A 19,418-nucleotide genomic window follows, 5' to 3' on the forward strand; every position below is an offset into this window, starting at 1 on the left:
GGAAAAAAAGAATCTGAATATGAAAAATCGCGTAACAATTGCTTGTTCGATCTTTCTGAGTAAAAACTTTTCTCTTGAAATTACGGTATAATTAAAAAACAGAGTATTTAAACAGTAACAAAATCAAACGAAACTTAACGTTCTGTTCAATTCAGCTTCAATTTATTTTGTTTCTTCAAAAATTGTTCTAGTCCTAGATGAAAAATAGTTACAACAAAAATTTGTCTCTTCCGGAAAAATATCTTTTAAATAGTTTTTAAGCTAGAAATATTTTTTGCCGAAGAACGAATCGTTCATACATTTTCCTCCATCGATCGGATGACGTAATACGGAAAATTGAATCCCCCAATCGGCACGATTACAAAATTGTAAAAAAGAAATCGCTCTACGCTTACCCGGGACGCTTTGCTTAAATCCGGAATCGGCTATTTTTCAGGACGCGTGGGCAGGTCAGGTTCAGCAGACAGATTCGAACGGCCTCGAAATGGAGGAAACGAAAGCACTTATTTCAGATAAATCCTACTGGCGACAGTCGTCGGACGTTAAGGAGAACATAGACATACATCAGTTGTTGGCGATAACTATCGTGCAACACATTGCGGACAACGGAAATCAAAGAAACTCGGTTATCTTTCCAAAGAAGAAATTATCCTCGCCGCCAACATCCCCGGAGAAGCAGCAAGACGACAATAAAATAATGTTCAACAATTTGCTTGCCAGCAAAAACGACGAGGATTTGCAAAACATGTTGAACGGAAATATTTCCGAAGTATCGACCGACACTAAAAGCTTTAAAGAAAAACTAATTATGTTCGAAAAACTTGGCAAATGAAAGCTTATTATAACTGTTTCATAAACTATTATATCAAGCTGTAATCGCTGCTGCTGCTGCTGTTGCTGCTGCTTATTATTATTATACGTATGTATGACATGTACATAAATAATTTTTATCATATTTTCTATAATTTCACGTTCTATTATACACATATACGCGCATATCCTTCTCGAATCCTTGGATTTCGTTTTGGATTTTATACATAAAGCTTGTTATTTAAGAAAATTACGTTGATACTTTTCGTTTTACCTCTATTTTTTAGTTCATATATTTTATGTAAGAAAAATCAATAATAATATTATTATTATTATTATTACTATCATCGTTATTATTATTATTTGTACACAATTATTATTGCTTGTGAATTTTTGTATACCCAATGTAAAAAGATGACGTTATAAAAACCTAATTATTTAAATCTCTGCTTAAATTTTTTTTTCTATTTAATTATATCATTGTATATTACTATAATAACCATATAGTGCATATACTTGTATTGAAACTAGGTGTTTACTTCCTGGAAATCTAAGAAACTGTGACTCGCGTAAAAACTTGGAAATCTCAGGGAATTTTTAGACTATTCGAAATAAAGAATTTCAAACCATACTAAAAATCATTACGGATGAAATATTTGAAATTATAGCTCCAAACGTGAAACATTTTCAAGTTGCCTGGAAAAACTTTTTATTCTGAAGAAAAATTTTGGTCCTAGATTTGAGTGGACACCCTTAATTGTAAAACTTTTAAAAAATAAATGCATCTACATTTTTTGTGTAAATAATTTTAACAAATTATACATATATATGTATAGGTATTTATATACATATATGTACGCCTGTTTCAGAGATTTCGATACAGAGCACGTAACTTGATGCATCGAATCGCGTATTCCATGAGATCGACTTATCGTAGAATACGATCCACCATGGCCTGATTGAATAAAGAAAAAAAATGAGGCTGTACTAATAGAAATGGCGATTTCAATTTTCTACCCATGTAGAAGGGCTGACTACAGTATCCAGCAAAAGTTCAACGGTTTAAAATAATTACTTTTGTTATAATTAAAAACTACTGTTATGTATTCCGTTTAACTGTTTGATCACGAAAATGTTCCAGTTTTCTTTTTTTGTAAATTATATATCAAAAGAAATTCAGATAGTTACTTTAAATTACGTAATAATATCAAGATTTGAACGCAATGAATTATTATATTCTTCTACTACTACTGCGATAATCGACCCGAGTGTATAATTATTCTTAAATGTTTTTTCCTTTTTAGTTGAGCCCTGTATCAATATTTCATATAAAATAGATAGTTGACAGAGATTAACAATAAGTAAGCGGTATAAAAAATGTCTGCATGTTTCTACATATTGTATTCAAACATATCTGTTAGGCATGTATTAGTAGATGCGTGGTCTGCATGCTTGAGGCATAAATTTCACTCTAGAATTATTGTATTTGTCATACTAGACGATCGAACGTCGTCCGATGACTTCGTGTTTTATTCGACAACCCAAGCTGACAATGAGGTTGAAAAGAAATGTTAAGAGAGCGTAAAATTGAAAATTCTTTATCGCAAATGAATTATTTATTCAAAACTAATTTATTTTCGCGTTATGACCATCGAGGATTGAGAAATTTATGGCATGATTACACATTCGTATTTGGAATAGATTTACAAAATCCGAAGTCAATGTCTCACTAAACTTATATTCCAATTCGACATAGTCTTGATTAAAAAAAATTGCAAAACTTGACACGTAACCAAAGAAATACCGAATATTACCAAATTTCATTCAAATTTAAACTTACTTATAAGTAGAGCCTGGCTGAAAATCCTTCAGTTTCAACCGCAGGCTCAAGAGGTTGTAAATTTTTCGTCACATTCTTAGGAAGAAAACCTGCACAGAAATAAAAATTTCTACAATGATAAATTCATTAGCTTCGAGAGAATGTAGCAGAAAATTTTATCAATTAATAAACGAGACAAGTATGTAATGAAAATTTGGTTATAATTGCCGTGCGCACAAACAGTTTAAAGAGAAAGAAAGAAGAAGAAAAACATGTTTTAAGCCTTTCGAGTGCCTTGGCAAAATTATAATGTAACGAAGGACTGAATTGAATGTGCTGAATTGTTACGAATTTCTTGTTTCACTAATGAGGTATATACCTATATATGTATATATATATATATATATATATTAAGGTGGCGCAAAAAAACCGACTGTTTTTTTTTTTTTTGAATCTCGTGTGACAAAATGTTAGTTTTTGATGTTTTAAGAGCCCACTCCAAAGGACAGCTCAAAAAAAAAAAATTTAAGAGGTCGCTCCAAATTTTTTAAAATGTCAAAAATCGTCAAAAAATTAAATTAAAAAAATTATATTTCCAGTATTTTGTTTGATTTTTAATTCATGTCGTGGTGTACTGTTATCGATTCTTTCTTACTAAATTAAAGAAAAACAATTTATGAAATTTTAATATGAATATTAAAAGGTCGCTTGAAAAGATCTAAAGAAATGTACCAAAAATTGAAAAAAAAATTATGAGCGACCTTTCAAAATTCAAATTTTGAACTGAAACTTTCAGAAATTTTTTTTGTCTATAAAATTATACCGTAACAAGAAAAAAAATTTAAAAAAAAAAATCGATTTTTGACGATTTTCGACGTTTTAAGAAATGTGGAGCGACCTCTTTACAATTTTTTTTTTCAACTGTCGTTTGGAGTGGGCTCTTAAAACATCAAAAACTAACATTTTGTCACACGAGACTCAAAAAAAAAAAATAGTCGGTTCTTTTGCGCCACCCTAATATATGTATATATCTGCCTGTCTTGCTGTACACCTAAATGTAGGATGAAAAACGATCAACAATTTGTAGAATCGAAAGATAACAGTTAATAGATATTTAAGTACCTACCCATACAATAAAGTTACACGTAATACGTATCTAGAGAAAATTAAACGATCGTAGTAATACGAATAACGAGCAGAGGAGAGAGAGAGATATAAATAAATGAAAAATGATAATATTCGCCTTGTAAATAAACGAAAATAAAACGACATCCTAGTTATAATTCAACAGGTTTTCTTTTATTCCATCCGCACACGCACATTGCTTATGATTTTCTTAAAAACTTACAAAATATCACCTAAAGATAAACACCCGTTACATTTGAGTTAGACTCTAAGCTCGGATATCATCAATTCGTGAAAGAGATGAAGAAAAAAAAAGGGAAGCCAATGCCGTGTGCTTAGATAAGTGACAATAGAAAAAAGGCATTTCTAATCTCTATTACACGTGATTTCAAATAGTTTCTGCCCAAACTTTCAACTTCAAGTTAGGAATGTTGACGACAGCTCCGTATAGGTACGTACTCAATGACAATTCATTAATTATAATTATGTATAAAGAGGTTCTTGTATTTGTGAATCGAGCAAGCCCCTCTTAGTGGTGTAAAATCAATACTTGATTCAATGCAAGAAAATATGAAACGAGGCCATAATTTGAGAAAATAATCGAGATAAAACAAGAATTCATTTCTGATAAAATATGCTAAGCAGTTTGAATCGATTTCTAAAATACTCCGAAGTTATTTGATCTACGAACAGTTTACAACCTGACCCTGAGTCAAGAATTACTTTCCTGACTAGGCTCTAGATTTTCTTTGAATGAAATGATATTTTTATAATCTAAAATTAATTCGATATTGTAATGCCGGTGAATAATTCTGCCCGCCGACTATTGCGTGTGATAAAATTACAATTTGAATGTTTTTGTTTTTCCTTATCTGGTAATCGATGAAATTTTTCACGCTAGAACGTTACTTCTTGAATCCTGAGTAAATTTTTAATCGTCAAGTTATTTCGTTCATACTAGCAAAATGCAATTCATTCCTAAACAGCCTACAGTTATACTTTACATAATTAGCACAAAAGAATTATAGCAAATCTACTGTTTTCTAACATGTTAGGTGGTCAGAATTGATCGACGAGATTAAATAAGATTTTCATCGATGATCATCTGTACAGTGTATAAGTAACTTTAACTATGATTTGTAGTCCCTCAATTTCGACAGTGAGTGTCTGATATTTTTCTTTGTTATTTTCCTTAATTAAAAATTATCTTCATCTTTTTATCACGATAAATAATAATCGATTAGAGTTCGTCGTGCGTATCACCGATCCCATCCACGTAACAAACAGCAGGAGTGGAAAATTCCATGGCGTATTCGCATCGGCTTGGCTCTGTTACAGCTAAAATTTTATTTTCAGTTCCACAAGATAAGTGGACAGTCGTCGATCTTGTTGGTCCATTCCAGCAAGCCAGTCCTCGATCAAATTTCATAGCTGAATATCTGTTTCCCTTAAACTCTACCCACTCGTGCCAGTGACCAAGGATCACCTCCGAACCACCGGACTTTGATTTCTGAGTTGCTTTCCCAAATGGACAGAAGGTGTAAACGTATTCAAGGTCAGTATAGTCAAAGCACTGTCCATCCAGAGGTGCAAATTCTTGCTCAGGACCATAATCTCGATCTATCTGGTCCTCCAGTTTCCTCAATTCCGCCAAAAGATCCCTGACAGAATTTTCAGCATCTTTAAAGTGACTCCTTCCTTTGTCTGCCTCGCTTATCAATATTTGCGTCTCTTCGTCGTACTGCGGTGCTGGAGGTTCACTTTCAATCTCTGCATCCTCTGCATTCTCTTCCCCTTCAGCTTCATGTTCTTCCTCTTCCTCTTTCGAACGCTCCGGATCGTCGTGTTCTCCAGTTTCAGTTTCCTCTTGATTCGGCTGCTTAAACGTGCCTGCATTAAAGTGAGGAATTAGTTTAGAATTACCAAGAACTTTACAAAACTTGACTATTTTGATATAGTTTATAAATAAATTGGGTATGGCTTTAATTCACACAAAACTTGCCTTTCGTCTTGTACATTCGTCATGTTTTGACTGTTTATTCCTAACAACCTAATTATTCTTCGATTTGGAACTAACAACAAGTTGAAAACCTTGAATATGCTATGACAAACAAGCCTAAGCCTCACCTTCCTCCAGCATAACGTAGGGTTTAACGTTAGCCCAAGCAGAATCCAAGAATTCTTGAAGCGTAACTTCTTCCTTATTGTTCAAAAAGTATTTGGCTTCGTCTAGAGAAACCTCTCCATTTCTGTTGACATCAAAGGTTTGCCTGACCTGAAGTTCGGCAACAGTGACAGTGCCACTGGAGTCAGAATCAAGATGATTAAAGTAGTCCTCCGCCTCATTGGCACTAATCTCATCCTCCTCAGGATCGTTGATTACTCTTTCAGCTTCGGCAGGTTTATATTTCTCAAGTGCGATCTTCTCCCGTTCCTCCGCCTGATTCTTAATCACCTCCTTCTCCTTCTTGATACGCTCTGCCTCCTCGTAATCAGCACGTAGTTTAACGATTTGCGATTGTTGTTCAGTCTTAATCTGCTTACCTCTGTTCATCATCTCTAGTCGAATTTTGTTACCTTCCTTAGCCAGCTCAGCGAGTCGCTGCGCCTCAATCCTTGCCTCCTTGCCAAGCTCATGGCAGTTATCGACGCAGGACTTCCCCGAGGCGTACTCATCGCTTGCATCGCAGCAGTCGCAGACACCGTCGTTCACCCAGCTAGACGGAATGTACTGCGGCCTGTGCCCAGGGTTGTGACAGAAGAAAGAGCCGTTCGAGCACGCCGAGGTGGCCGGTTCGTCACTCCCATCGGCACAATCACAGTAATCGTCGTTCACACGGTTAAACGGTATGAACAAACTGCCATCCAGACACTGAAAGTCACGGTCAGCCGGGTACAACGACGTCTTTGATATCGGCACACCACGGATATGATGAACCTGCGAACCGGCTACGTGGCGGCATGTAAATAAACCGATAACCACGGCAAGGAGTAGTGCGCTGTTCATGGCTGGAGATTACAAGAGATTGGAATTTTCGTCTCTTACAATTAACTCACAACCACTCTGGCTACCTCCACAGCGTTACTGGTTTGTGGCGTTGAAAATGTTCTCGTTCGTTTCTTGCTCCAAATCGTCGAACGCCGGGTTGCCGCAAACTCTATTTTACTATTAATCCCTGAATCGCCTGCTGATCACAGATGCGACTAAACTTCGTCGATTTCGACGCTAGCGCCGCAGTTTAAGACAGTGCCACGTTTTACGAATTATAACCAATGCGCGCCAAGTGCGCTACCAGATTTCAAAGAACGCAGACGCATACGGCGGTTTTTATTACATTCATATTTGCAGATGATAATTCTCGTGATAACTATGATGAAAATAGTTACTTACAGAGTAATAAACGAGGAGTCAAGACGCATTCGAATTAGGTTAAACAGTACGTTGACTGTTGGTAGATACATATGATTTCCTCTTGTTGTATAAATCACCCGCTAGATGAGATAACTCAATAAAAATGAACTTGTGCTGATGTAGAGAAATATTCCCGCTTTGCTTTCATCCACCAAATATAGAATTTATAACGTTCAAAGATTGTATCAACAAACAACTAAACATCAATGTTCAAACAATAACGGATTGTCGTTCGAAACGGGTTCAAACAAATTTTAAGACTGTTTAGGTATCGGCAGTGATGGTGGTGTACCGCTGATAAGATTTCAAAAATTGAACCGTATTTACAAGACACAAACAATCCGACATACCGTCTAAATTGAACCTCTTTTCAGGATCTTTGAGAAACGGATCGATGAACTGAGTTTTACTCACTACTCAAATTATTCGAGCTAATAAACAAATGAGTGTCGGTCGGAGTTCATTTGTCTTGAATAACTGCACTTTTAAATAGAAGCCCATCCCGCCGATTTATGAGGCTGAAGTTAGTCACGTTATTGTTTGTAATGATTAACGTTTCGGAAAATCATTATTTCACAATTGCAAGAATGTCTGAAATTCAGTAAATCGTAATAAGGAAACATGTATTCATATTTTGAAAACTTAACTGCTTTATAAGTCACTATAAACTTGCAAAATAGTAAACCCCCCCCCCCCCCCCCCCCAAAGTATTTCGTTACGTTAACGTTACTAACTTCAGCCCCATGGAGATCTTGTCAATTATTTATGATATAGGAGCCAAAGAACAACGATTTGTACGACCAGAACCGCGAATTTCGGGAATACAAGATTTTTTTCAAAGAATCGATTTGTACTTAGTTTTTGTCACGTTTTTTCTTTCAATAAAATTCACTAGATATTATTCTTATGTATTTGTAATAAGTTTGAGAATATGTAAACGTATGCATATTATAGCAGTGATGAAAAATGTCATTTTTATTATATTTTCCTCTTACTGATTTCCCCCGTTACATGGTTAAACTGACGTATTACACATACAGTAAATAAGTATTCGAGATGGCAAGTATGTTTGCAAAGGAATTTTCGGTTCAGATGTAATTTTTAACCATTGTACCGTTCGTTTATCTACCGATTTTTCTTTACCTGTTTCTCCTTCACGAAAGTTATCGGGTTAAATCAAAAAATTATTACCTTCGAAAACTAACAACACAACTGATAACTGACTGTGAATGGTATAAACAACATTCATTCACGGTGAATTATAGTAAGAGTTATTAAATTATTTAGACATTTACAATTCCTTAATTTCTTCTTCTTTTTCTCACGCAATAGCCCAAGAGCTACGCGACTCATCATACGTTCTACGTATTCCGAATACGACAGTAAACTAGTCGTAGCAGGTTGAATTAGATGTTTATTTGGAAGATACATATTATGTATTTATAGGATATTTTGAACGTAACTGTAGGTGAGATAGTTAACCAAAATGTACAAACGAAATAGAATACGGTACCATTTTCTCCACATACTTTCTTTCTTTTTTTTTTATTACTTTTTTTTTTTTATTTATTCTTATTTGTTTCACTTTTTTATAAATGGTTTTTCATGTTTTTTTTTTTTGTTTCTCTTCCTTCGCGGTGTTATGAGCTCAACTCCCGCGGATGGCATCTACGACATTACATTCTTCGCTGGCTACTAGTCATAATAAATTGAACATTCGCCTCGACTTACATGCTAAAGCTTTCCACGTTCTCACATCATCTCTTTAAAAAAATTATACTTCATTTTCTGCGATCAAAGGAAATCAGGTAAATAGTTTCTTCGTAAATCTGACATTGCACAACGATCTTTACAGTTGGAATGATATTCACAGGTTGATAAATTCGATGAAACTAACGAACACGGCAGCCCCGAATATTAAAAATAATCACTGGACAACGAACGGATTCAAAGGTATAACGATAAGAAGACAAACAACAATGACAACATGATAACATTTTCATATGCTGCACATGTACAGAAATTCTTCTTCACCGACTATTATTTCCCATTATATTCTCAATCTCCATTATTAATACTTAGATATTTCAAGGCTGTACAACGGTTGATAGAAAATAGAAGATTTTGATTATAGGGTTTGAAATCTTCTCTTTCCAGTCGAAGTTGAAAGTCTTCACGAAATTTTTTTTGCAAATATCATAGTATAAGAGATCATTGCGCGTTGTCACGTAATCTTATAATCACCTTATCAATAGTCATTCTTAAATAGGATCGTGTGTTGGCGTGAAATGCGTACGTGAGTTAACAGTTTGGTTTTTTTTTTGTTTTTTCAATTTTTTGTTGTTTTTTTTTTTTAAATTCTTTAAGGGAGAAAGGGGAGTTTTTTTTTATAATAAAATTATTTTTCTAATCTTTGTCGATCAGCTGTTGTTGCCCTGTGAAAACTGCCTTCTGTCACAACACAATAATACTTGCGTGGTGGTGGTTTTAATATTACTGAATTTGGTCAATCTTTTCGTACTTAAGTTTGTGTAACGATTCGCTTCTTTGTCTCCTTTTTTTTTTTCTGTCGAAAATTGGACACCAAATTCAAATACTAAATTCATCAATTCAGTCACTTATTTAAGAAAGATACCCAGGACGTAGTCTTAATAATAATATATGAGTTCAGTTTAAAAAAGGAGAAAAAAAAAGAAAGGAAAAAACATACACTATGACGAAACATCGAATACATTCATTGCAGAGCTAATAAATTTTGTAAACACAACAAAGCCTTTCCCATTCAACTAAGTAGCTGAAACCTCAGTTCTTTCATAAATAAGCGATCAGACCGAACCATACAACGTTACTATCGTAATATTTTGTTGCCTTTCTCTTAATGCTCACGTTATTTAGTTTTACTGTTGTGCCTGAGGTTTACCACGTGGTGCGTACCCACGACTTCCACCTCTTTGACCACCACGAAATTGTCCACGACCACCCCTATCCATTCCACGTTCGCCTCTTGGACCTCCCCTCTGTCCTCCGCCACCGCCTCTCTTGAAACCTCCATTATAACCGCCATTCCCTTCAGCATTGTAACTCCGTTGTTGGTAACCGTTTTGATAGTTGGTGTCGTTGTTACGGTAGTAGGTTCCTATTTTCATTGGAATACACCTTGTTAACAGTCACATGAGCGATGATACGGATTCATCGTTTGATTTTACTTGCTGGGAATGCATTCTCTTTGGTATTCTTGCATCACAGCTTGAGTGAAACGCGCAAATCACTTTCAAGACTCAATAAAAATCCGCTGCACAGTGCATCAACCATCACATAAAAGCTTATTGATCCATACGTCATGTTCAAACAAAAAAATTTAATGATATAAAGTAGAGTTTTACCCTGGCCTCCTCGTCCATTCTGCTGATATCCTCCCCCTCCGCCGCCTCGGCCTCTTCCACTGTAACCATTGGAGTTTCCTCTCCTTCCTCCACGACCTCTGTACCCACCACGCTGTTGTTCACCCCATGCCTGTTGGGCGGGTTGAGGTTGTTGCTGCTGTTGTTGTTGTTGAAAAGACGACGAACTATCCGGTTGATTCCAATCCCCACCGGCACCATCAGCTAGCTGACACCAATCACCTCCGTCATCGCCTTGATCAAGATCTGGTTCTCCTCCAGCAGGTTCATTCTGAACTTGCTCCACTTTGTCCTTAAGAGAATATATATGAATAAATGATTATTAAGTACTGCATAAATAAAGAATGTATTATGACTATAATTTAGAACTCCGTAATCTGGACTGAACTTATATTAATGACTAGAATGTCTTGAGGAAAGGAACTTGCAAACTCTATCCACTGTACATCTACGAAAGCTAGATATTTTTTCAAATGACAAACCTCGTTAACCTGAGGTTGAGACTCCGGAATAGCAGCTTGGTCATAATTTTGCTGTTGCGTTTGTTGCTGAATCGTTTGCGTTTGCTGTGCCTGTGGTTGCTGCTGAAAACCAGCGGGATGTTGAGGGCTATATTGTATATTTGGTTGTTGGTGCGAGGGTGGCATGGGAATTGGAGGCGGTGGGTTCGGGTTTGCAAATCCAGGAATGTGAGGCATGTCTTGGGGCTGATGTTGATATATCACCTGTTGCGGCACCACGTTTTGTGGAGAGGCAAAATTCTGGTTGGTAAAAGTCTGTGAAGGAATGGGCGCGTTGACCGTGGGAGGAATGTGTGATACAACTGGTGCCTGAGTGGCGACATCTGGAGAATCAAGTTCAGATTCTTGTAGAAAGAAAAAATTTGGAGTGCCGATAACGTCATTTATTCTCGGTGCCTGTGGTGGTGGTTGTTGCGGCTGCTGCTGCTGCTGCTGTTGTTGCGGTTGCTGTGGCGGCGGAACAAATCCAGCTGGAGCACTCGTATAATAAGAGGATTCAACTGGAGCTGGTACATGAGACGGTATTTGTTGAGGGACAACAGGGATTGGACCAGGAACAGGAGCACTGCCGGAAATAACTGGGAGGGGTGCTGCAGGCACTGGAAAATTGGGAATAGGGATCATGGATTCTGGTGGTGGAATGTGTCTGTCACTACCACTGTAGTCGTCCGTTGTTTGTTCCTGTATGGAATTTTCAGCAGCCTGTGTTTCAGCAGCTGGTGCCTCTGCCATCTGTACATGAATTTAAACACACTATGTTACGTATTTCTCACCTGTGCAAGCTAGTAAAATAAAGTGAAAGTGTGAAACATAACAAAGCAAACATGGAGACGCGCTAATTTTCACCAAATTTGACCCTGATCCAAAATTGATATTAGAAATAAATCAATTCTATTTGACTTGTAAGAAGAAACCAGCTTTCTGAGATGATAAAATGAAAATTAATCATGACCAATGATCAGGAAAGATTGAATTGTAACATACACTTTGTGAATGTGCTTGCATCGAACATTTCAAATGTGAAAGGTGTTAAAAATATTTATTTTACTTATAGACCTCAATTCAGAATAATTTATATGATATTAATTCACCTCAAAGAAATATACAGAAAACTATTTCTTGGCACGCAGGGGAATACATGAATGCAAACACCTTGGCAACTCGTTAAATACTGAAGGATCCTGAAATATGTAGAATAGGGCGCTTCATTTGGAACGAATTTTTTTTTTTTTTTTTCGCCGACACATAAAAATTTTGTTCCTTCTATCGAAAAAAAAATTCCCTGAAAATTTGAGCCCTTGATCTTAATTTTAAGTGGTTTCTCTCGATCGATGTATATTTCCCATTTAAATAACAAGTAATTCATGATTTTTTTAATTTAAAGTAACATAGCTCCATTTAATTTCATGGTATTTCATTGCGATTAGTCGGAATTTGTAGTATATTAGTGACTCTTTGAAAGTACCCACTAACATTTTTTTGTACTTGAACCCGTCTCATCGGCATTTCATATGAAATTTCATATTTTTTTTGGATTTTAATACATTAAACTGTCTATACCTTTTGGACTACGCACCTCAGAAAATCCATACAGGGCTATTTTTGTAGGAAATTTAATTTCCTACAAATTGTTCTTTGACAATTTTTTTACAACTTCAACTGTTTTGTTGATAAGTACGAAAATATAACAATTTTTAAGAAAATTGGGCTTTCGAGACCGACACCGATGAGACGGGTTCAAGTACAAAAAAATGTTAGTGGGTACTTTCAAAGAGTCACTAATATACTACAAATTCTGACTAATCGCAATGAAATACCATGAAATCAAACGGAGCTATGTTAATTTAAATTTAAAAAAATCATGAATTACATGTTATTTAAATGGGAAATATACATCGATCGAGAGGAACCACTTAAAATTAAGATTAAGGGCTCAAATTTTCAGGGAATTTCTTTTTCGATAGAAGGAACAAAATTTTTATGTGTCAGCGAAAAAAAAAAATGTTCGTTTCAAATGAAGCACCCTAATGTAGAAGGGTGTTCTTGTTTTCTTGTTTTTTCTCAATTAATTCGTGGAATTATACGATTTCTTTATTAGCAGGCAAACTGTAATATTTGTCTGTGCAAAATTTTGGAAGTCTTTGGCTTTTTTCTGTAGAATTTCTAATACCTAGTCTCATAAATGCATTTAGCGACAGTCCCAGCTCTAATATTCAAACGATTATTCACTACAACGTAGTCTACTGAGCTTAAAGATATTAATTTACAGCGACAATAATATTACCTCCTCGACTGGCTCCTGAACCTCTTGAACTTGATCAAAATATCCACTTTGATAAATAGTGGTGATAATTTCCTTCAGCTTGTTGTATGTTGTACCAATAAATTCCCTTTGTTTGCCATCGACAATTGCAACGAGGTGTTCAGCTGCCTTTTGCACCTTCTGCATGAATGGAAGGTCTCCCTCCTCGCTGTCGTGCTTCACTGTCACTTCTCCGTACAATTCATCTAGGTATTTCAAATCTTCTTCCGTTAATTTTGCAGCGCCGTTTGTGCCAGCCAGGAAATCTTCTCGAGCTTTGTCCAGTCCCATTTGTGTTAGACAGTCCTGAACGAGTAGCACTTCTCTTACCTGAGAAATGTAATGAGAGAATCATGTTAACAAGTAAATGTGCCATTCATCAATATTTCAATTCATACTCAATACATTAAATTTATTATTTTTTATTAAAGAAAAGTATGAAAAGTTGAGGGTATACCCCAATTACGCCTGTTCTGAGATGGCATTTCAATTACAAATTAGTGGTACACAGCAGCTTACACCACATTTTCAAGTTCCGGGATTTCAAATTAAATTTGCCGAGTTTCTCTGACGATTCTAATAACTCGAACCTTCCTGGACTTTCATCACTTCACTACAATTAATTATTAAGTAAGCGATAAAGTATACCTTGGCAACATCTTGTTGCACCCGCTCTAACGCTTCCTTACGAGCAAGTTTCTTCTGCTGTTTGGCAGAATCATTGGCAATGCCAACAATCTGCTTACAGAGTTCTCTGGTAAGGTCCAACGTTTGCACAACTTCGTCATACTTTGCAACAGCAATCTTTTGGTCATGGTTCAGCTCCTTACCCTGCTTCTGCAGGTCCTTGTACGATTCGAGTTTCCCCTATCAAAGAATTTGATAAATATTAGTATTAGTGGTAAACCACGAATTGTACAAGCACAAAGGATTTATAGCATCAGAATTGTAATATATACTGTTTTGGAGCGATAAATTGCAAGCCAGTTTAAATTCTTACTAAATTTAAAAACTTCAACCAGTGTAGGATTTACATACAGCTATGCCACGCGCGTTTGCAGTATCGAATATTGGTACCGATACTGTTGATACTGAGATACTATGTTGACAAATTGATGAAAATTATCAAACGGCTTGAACGTTTTCTGATCAATGTAGCGTTATTAGGTAGAAGAGTTTAAAGAAATGAACACCTGCTGAAAATCTGTTTAGTGCTGAAGATTCAAACAAAGAAAAAACCTTGCGTCAATTGATATTGTAATAAATAGTTTCACGATCTAGTAATTTGAGTTTTCGGTGTAAGAATGGCCCGTCGCTTATCGCACATCTCGGCTACGCCGATTTGTCACACACAATGAGATTGTATGGCGCAAAACCGCACGAAGAAAAGGGAACGGCCATGACATGGGGTGCGATGTTAGTATTAGGTAAACTACGTCTCACAGAGCGATAAATTGTTGCTGAGATCAATCAGGTCGATGAATTTGTGGGTGTAGAAATCGCGGAATGCGCCTTGGGGCAAATAAAGTGTGAAAATCACGATAATTTTCGTTGGCGAGCACATGGTGTGCCGAAACATGGCGGACCGTGGAAGCCAAAGTTGACAGTTAACGAGACGCCGGATTTCTGGTCGTTCCAACAGCAATCAAGGCGATTCCTTACCTTCCGCTTTTCCAAATTACGGATCTTATGCTCGATCACGATTATCGCCTGGCGTATGGGTTCGACGGCCTCCGTAGAGGCCTGTTTTTCTAGTTTAGGGTTGGCAGAAGGCATCCTTCACGGGCAACAAACGCGAACTGGAATGGTAGGGCAGCGACTCCGGCCGGTGCGGTGAATTGCGGGGGGACCGAACATGGCGGCAATCGCGCATGCGCAGAAGAAGGGCGCGCAGCTTCTCCCCGGTCGCGGCGGTCCATTTTATGAATCACCGGCCCGTAGGCCCTCGCGGCTATCGACGTGAACTAAAGACTGACTTTGCCGATAAAGAAGCTACCGCTTATCACGGCTAAGGCGCGCCCAGGCCAAGTTACCCGCAGAGTACTGGTCAAGAGGCATCAAGAGGGGTAACCGTTTTTAAATCGTTCCGTCAACGCTACAGAAACATCTCTGTGAATTCTGTCTATTTGCATTGATAAAAATCTGAAAACAGTCATTGCCACGATTATTTTTTACAAGAGAGATTAGACTGGCTCATTTGCAGATTTTTTTGTAATTTTGCGCTATAATATTCAGGTTGTATAATGGAATTTAAAAAATTGAATTCGTTCTTTTTGAACGGAAAACAATCTTATGTATCTCGTTTATTACTAAAAATAGAAGGCTAAATACCATCACTGAGATATAAGAGATATATTTCAGTGAGCACCATGCATCTATAATCATAGTTTGCGTGAAATGACAATGTGAAGACAAAAAATCTTGCATATTGAAAATAGTTAGATTTACCTACGCGGAGAATTGAATGCGGGTTTTCACCATGCATATACTGCAATCTGATCAAGTATTAGGAATCTTTCACTTTTGATTTCGTGTGGTAACAACACAGACGAACTTTTGTCAAGATAAATTTTGACGTTGCGATAGTTGCAAGCAACAACAATCGACCGAGAGTTCACTTTCGAATATATTTGATTGCAGATTTAAATTCTTGGTAGGAAAAACCGGAGTTACATCAGACATATTTCTTATTTATGCTGAGAAAGTGTGTACAACTACATTTAATATTTTTCAAATTTTATTGAAAATTGATTAATAAAAAGATAAATTACGCAAGTTGTAATATTTTCTCGAAATACATGTACATACATACACGCATGTGTACGTATTGTACATGTATAGTATAATATAGTATATACACATTTATTTTGAATTAATAAAGAAAACCATCTCACTGGCACAAGTTCCCATTATGCCAAAAAACTGGGCCTTCGTAATTTAAAAAAGAACTTATTTTCAGCTGATTAAGGGGTAGGAACTGATAAAATTGGAAAATACGCAAAATAAGAACCATGCTAATGTAATATATTCATATACATACATGTATGTATGTATGAATATACATATATATTAGGGTGGTTCTTGTTTGGGGTCGGATAAATTTTGGATTGCACCCCCCTCCCCCCCAAATATTTATACCAAATCATTCGGAAAAAATCAGTGTAACGTTTCACGCTGCTACGTTAACCGGAACACGTGTCTCAACGAGTTTAAATTTTCCCGTTTGGCTAAAAAAAAAATTATCCTCGTCATTGATTTTACAATAGATCAAAAAAATTCTGTAAAAATGCTGTTTGTGTTTTTTGTTTGCATAACTGCAATTTAAAAAAAAGTATATATAAATTTTTCTCAACCATAAATGTTTATTCTGTTCAGCATCGTGTTACTTGGAAAAAATTAACCAAGAGCCATGTTGAAAAAAAAAAGAAAATTAAAATTGACGGTCGTATTTATATTTTTACATAACAATTTAAATTTGACGAAAAAAAAATATTTTTCTTCGCCAGAATTTTTTTCCGTTTATATTTCACTACTTGAAAGAGAATTTTTTTTCGTCTACTCAAAAATCAACACAGAGGATAATTTTTTTCTACTTGAACAAGAAAACTCAAGCTCGTTAAGACACTCGTTTCAGTGGACATAGCGGCTTGATACTTTACACAGATTTTTTTTTCCGATGATTTGGAACAGATATGAGGGGGGGGGGGGGGCAACGAAAATCTTTCTGACCCCCAAATAAGGACCACCCTAATATACATACATCGATATCTTTTTTCGCATTACTGAGAACACTAAATTTTGTATTGAGGTGGGTAAAAAACATACTAAATACTCAATAAGTCGAAAATTAAAAACTGATTAGAAATTTACATTTAAAGTAATAAACAATACATTTGCCATTTTGCCAAAATAATATAATATAACAATGATATTAATAGTTTTGACAATAAGTGAGTTGCATCAGATTGATAATATGTATCAAGATTTACGTCAGGCCAAGAAGTTTATGTAATAATTTTTATAAAACAACTTCAAACTTCATGATTATCATTTTACACCCTTCTCGGAGACGTTTAGCGCTATAACTGTTCAGTTCTTGAAACATAATATCACCATTATGTGATATGAACAATTGCATGGCACATTTTCGAAAGTAAAAATTTTTACACTTGCATACTGTACTTTTTATTATTGTGATGTTAATGTCCAAATGCCCGCATTTATAACGTTCAAAGTCCATAATTGCTTCTATAATTTACAATACAAATCAATTATGTAATATTTATGAAAAGTAATCATATAATAATTTCGATTTGTCATAATAATAATAAAAATAATAAGAAGGTGTTGAAACTTGACAGCCAATTTCATTAATCGTAGCCACCTACCGCTATTATATCTTTACAATTTACAAATATAATTTGATACATCTTCTCGAAAAATACATTCTCGCCACACACACATATCACCACTTGTCTTTACCAATATAATTTCTAATAAACCTGGAAACAAATAAAAACTTAAACACTTCGAACGTTTAAACAATATGTAGTAATATTGTCAATTAAAATATAGTGGTTTTTAATGTACAGCAAACTATCAGCAGTTATAGTATTATTACTAAATATCTATCATCTACTGGAAAGTATATCTAAGGGCTATTGCAACTTAACATTAAACGTTATGAAAGTATTTATCAATGCTCCAAAATGGTGGAAGATGAAATAAAGATATTAAGTATAGATCCTAAATTGTGTAAATGTGATGTTTACAAGCGTACAGGGGATACCATATTTCTTTTAAATTGCCATGAAAATCAATGTTGATATTCAGGAGTGATAATAATAATAATGAAAATAACAATAATCTAAACTAATTTTCAAACCTTAAATGATAAAACGTCAGTAATTTACTCTCCTACTTATATAGTCATTATATACCCTCGCTTCCTCCAGAATAAATTCATACTTTACTTCAAACTTATGAGTTTGTACATTGCCGTATTTGATTCATTTGTTAAATTGATTTGATATACAGATACATAAATAACTAGCAGGAATTTGTGATGTTAGTAATCGTTATACGATTTTTGCGACTTCAGCAAGTAACTTGCAGCGTCGCACTTGACTGAACACGCGATTTCTGTTGATATATATATTCTCATAATTTTTTATGTACACAAAATCAATTAAATGAACTGTTACAGTGACGCAAAGAAATTACTTTAAAAGTGTCTTTTCGAAATGTCGACATACACAATCGTACTTAAATTCAACCAAAAATTACTACTTGCAAAATATGCAAAACAAATACCACAAATTTCAAACAACAGTTTTGCATACGTATGAACGTGCAATGATCTTCTGTTACATGTTTTGAATGTGCACACATTTTACAGCTAATAACTTTAAGTCCTTCATTCGAGCAGAGAAACTGTTAGTCAATTGGAATTTCTTAACATATATTGTGGCTGGAAGTGAGAATCGTGTTTTCAAAAGAATGAAAAATGCAGATAATTATAATCAATGAGAGACAGTACGTGAACCACGACGTTATTTGTGTTCATAATAATTGGATGGTCCAATGGCAAATTGAATTACAAACTTACATATATCCTAAACTACATAAATTTCATTTTAAACACATCTCAAGCTGTGCCAGAAGTGTAAATATTATTATGCTTTTTTCCATTACCTGTTTATCACAGTCGTAGGACAAGATTTTCAAAATAAATACGTATTTAAAAATTGAAACACGACATCGTACAAAAGTAAAAACTCTCACATCTTACATATTCTAAATAGCCAATGCACTCTGGCATAAGAACATCCAATTGAGTTTCCCAGATGTATCGTTATTTAGAATTTGATTCCTTTCAGTAATTCATCATTATTAGCAATAAGTTAAATAGGAATTATATATTAGGTCTCATAATCCCGTAATCAGCAATTCGTTCGAACAGTAGACGTTAACAATCAAGTCAAATTTCACAACAATATTTTGTGGCACTTGAATTTAGAAGCATTCT

The 19,418-nt window shown here is 35.3% G+C and overlaps 3 protein-coding genes across 6 annotated transcripts in view; 1 reads left to right on the forward strand and 2 right to left on the reverse strand.

Annotated features, from left to right (window-relative positions):
* Positions 1–1,253, forward strand: part of LOC124412235 (E3 ubiquitin-protein ligase BRE1-like) — a 122,258-nt gene extending 121,005 nt beyond the window's left edge. For all 4 annotated transcript variants that reach the window (XM_046891951.1, XM_046891952.1, XM_046891954.1 and 1 more), the window contains one exon: positions 437–1,253. In XM_046891951.1, coding sequence (XP_046747907.1) covers positions 437–832 — 396 coding nt within the window. In that variant the 3' untranslated portion in view covers positions 833–1,253. The remainder of the gene's footprint in view (positions 1–436) is intronic.
* A 3,436-nt stretch (positions 1,254–4,689) lies between these two features.
* Positions 4,690–6,976, reverse strand: LOC124412249 (glucosidase 2 subunit beta). The gene is made up of 2 exons (XM_046891975.1): positions 5,882–6,976; positions 4,690–5,644 (listed from the first exon to the last, which is right to left on the reverse strand). Exons 1-2 carry the CDS (start codon positions 6,759–6,761, stop codon positions 4,995–4,997), a joined length of 1,530 nt encoding a protein of 509 aa, XP_046747931.1. The 5' UTR covers positions 6,762–6,976; the 3' UTR covers positions 4,690–4,994.
* A 1,812-nt stretch (positions 6,977–8,788) lies between these two features.
* LOC124412173 (caprin homolog) lies at positions 8,789–15,225 on the reverse strand. The gene is made up of 6 exons (XM_046891841.1): positions 15,053–15,225; positions 14,039–14,257; positions 13,373–13,720; positions 11,050–11,820; positions 10,550–10,859; positions 8,789–10,302 (listed from the first exon to the last, which is right to left on the reverse strand). Exons 1-6 carry the CDS (start codon positions 15,164–15,166, stop codon positions 10,064–10,066), a joined length of 2,001 nt encoding a protein of 666 aa, XP_046747797.1. The 5' UTR covers positions 15,167–15,225; the 3' UTR covers positions 8,789–10,063.
* Between the last annotated feature and the right edge of the window lie 4,193 nt (positions 15,226–19,418).

This window comes from Diprion similis, chromosome 11 (genome assembly GCF_021155765.1).
Source record: "Diprion similis isolate iyDipSimi1 chromosome 11, iyDipSimi1.1, whole genome shotgun sequence".
Lineage (NCBI taxonomy): Eukaryota > Metazoa > Arthropoda > Insecta > Hymenoptera > Diprionidae > Diprion > Diprion similis.

Coding starts and splice junctions, on each gene's coding strand:
- LOC124412249 (XM_046891975.1), bottom strand. CDS start 6,761: ATGAACAGCGCACTACTCCTTGCCGTGGTTATCGGTTTATTTACATGC. Junction 5,645..5,881: donor CTACGTTATGCTGGAGGAAG/GTGAGGCTTAGG, acceptor ACTTTAATGCAG/GCACGTTTAAGCAGCCGAAT.
- LOC124412173 (XM_046891841.1), bottom strand. CDS start 15,166: ATGCCTTCTGCCAACCCTAAACTAGAAAAACAGGCCTCTACGGAGGCC. Junction 11,821..13,372: donor TTCAGGAGCCAGTCGAGGAG/GTAATATTATTG, acceptor ATTCATGTACAG/ATGGCAGAGGCACCAGCTGC. Junction 10,860..11,049: donor CTCAACCTCAGGTTAACGAG/GTTTGTCATTTG, acceptor TATTCTCTTAAG/GACAAAGTGGAGCAAGTTCA.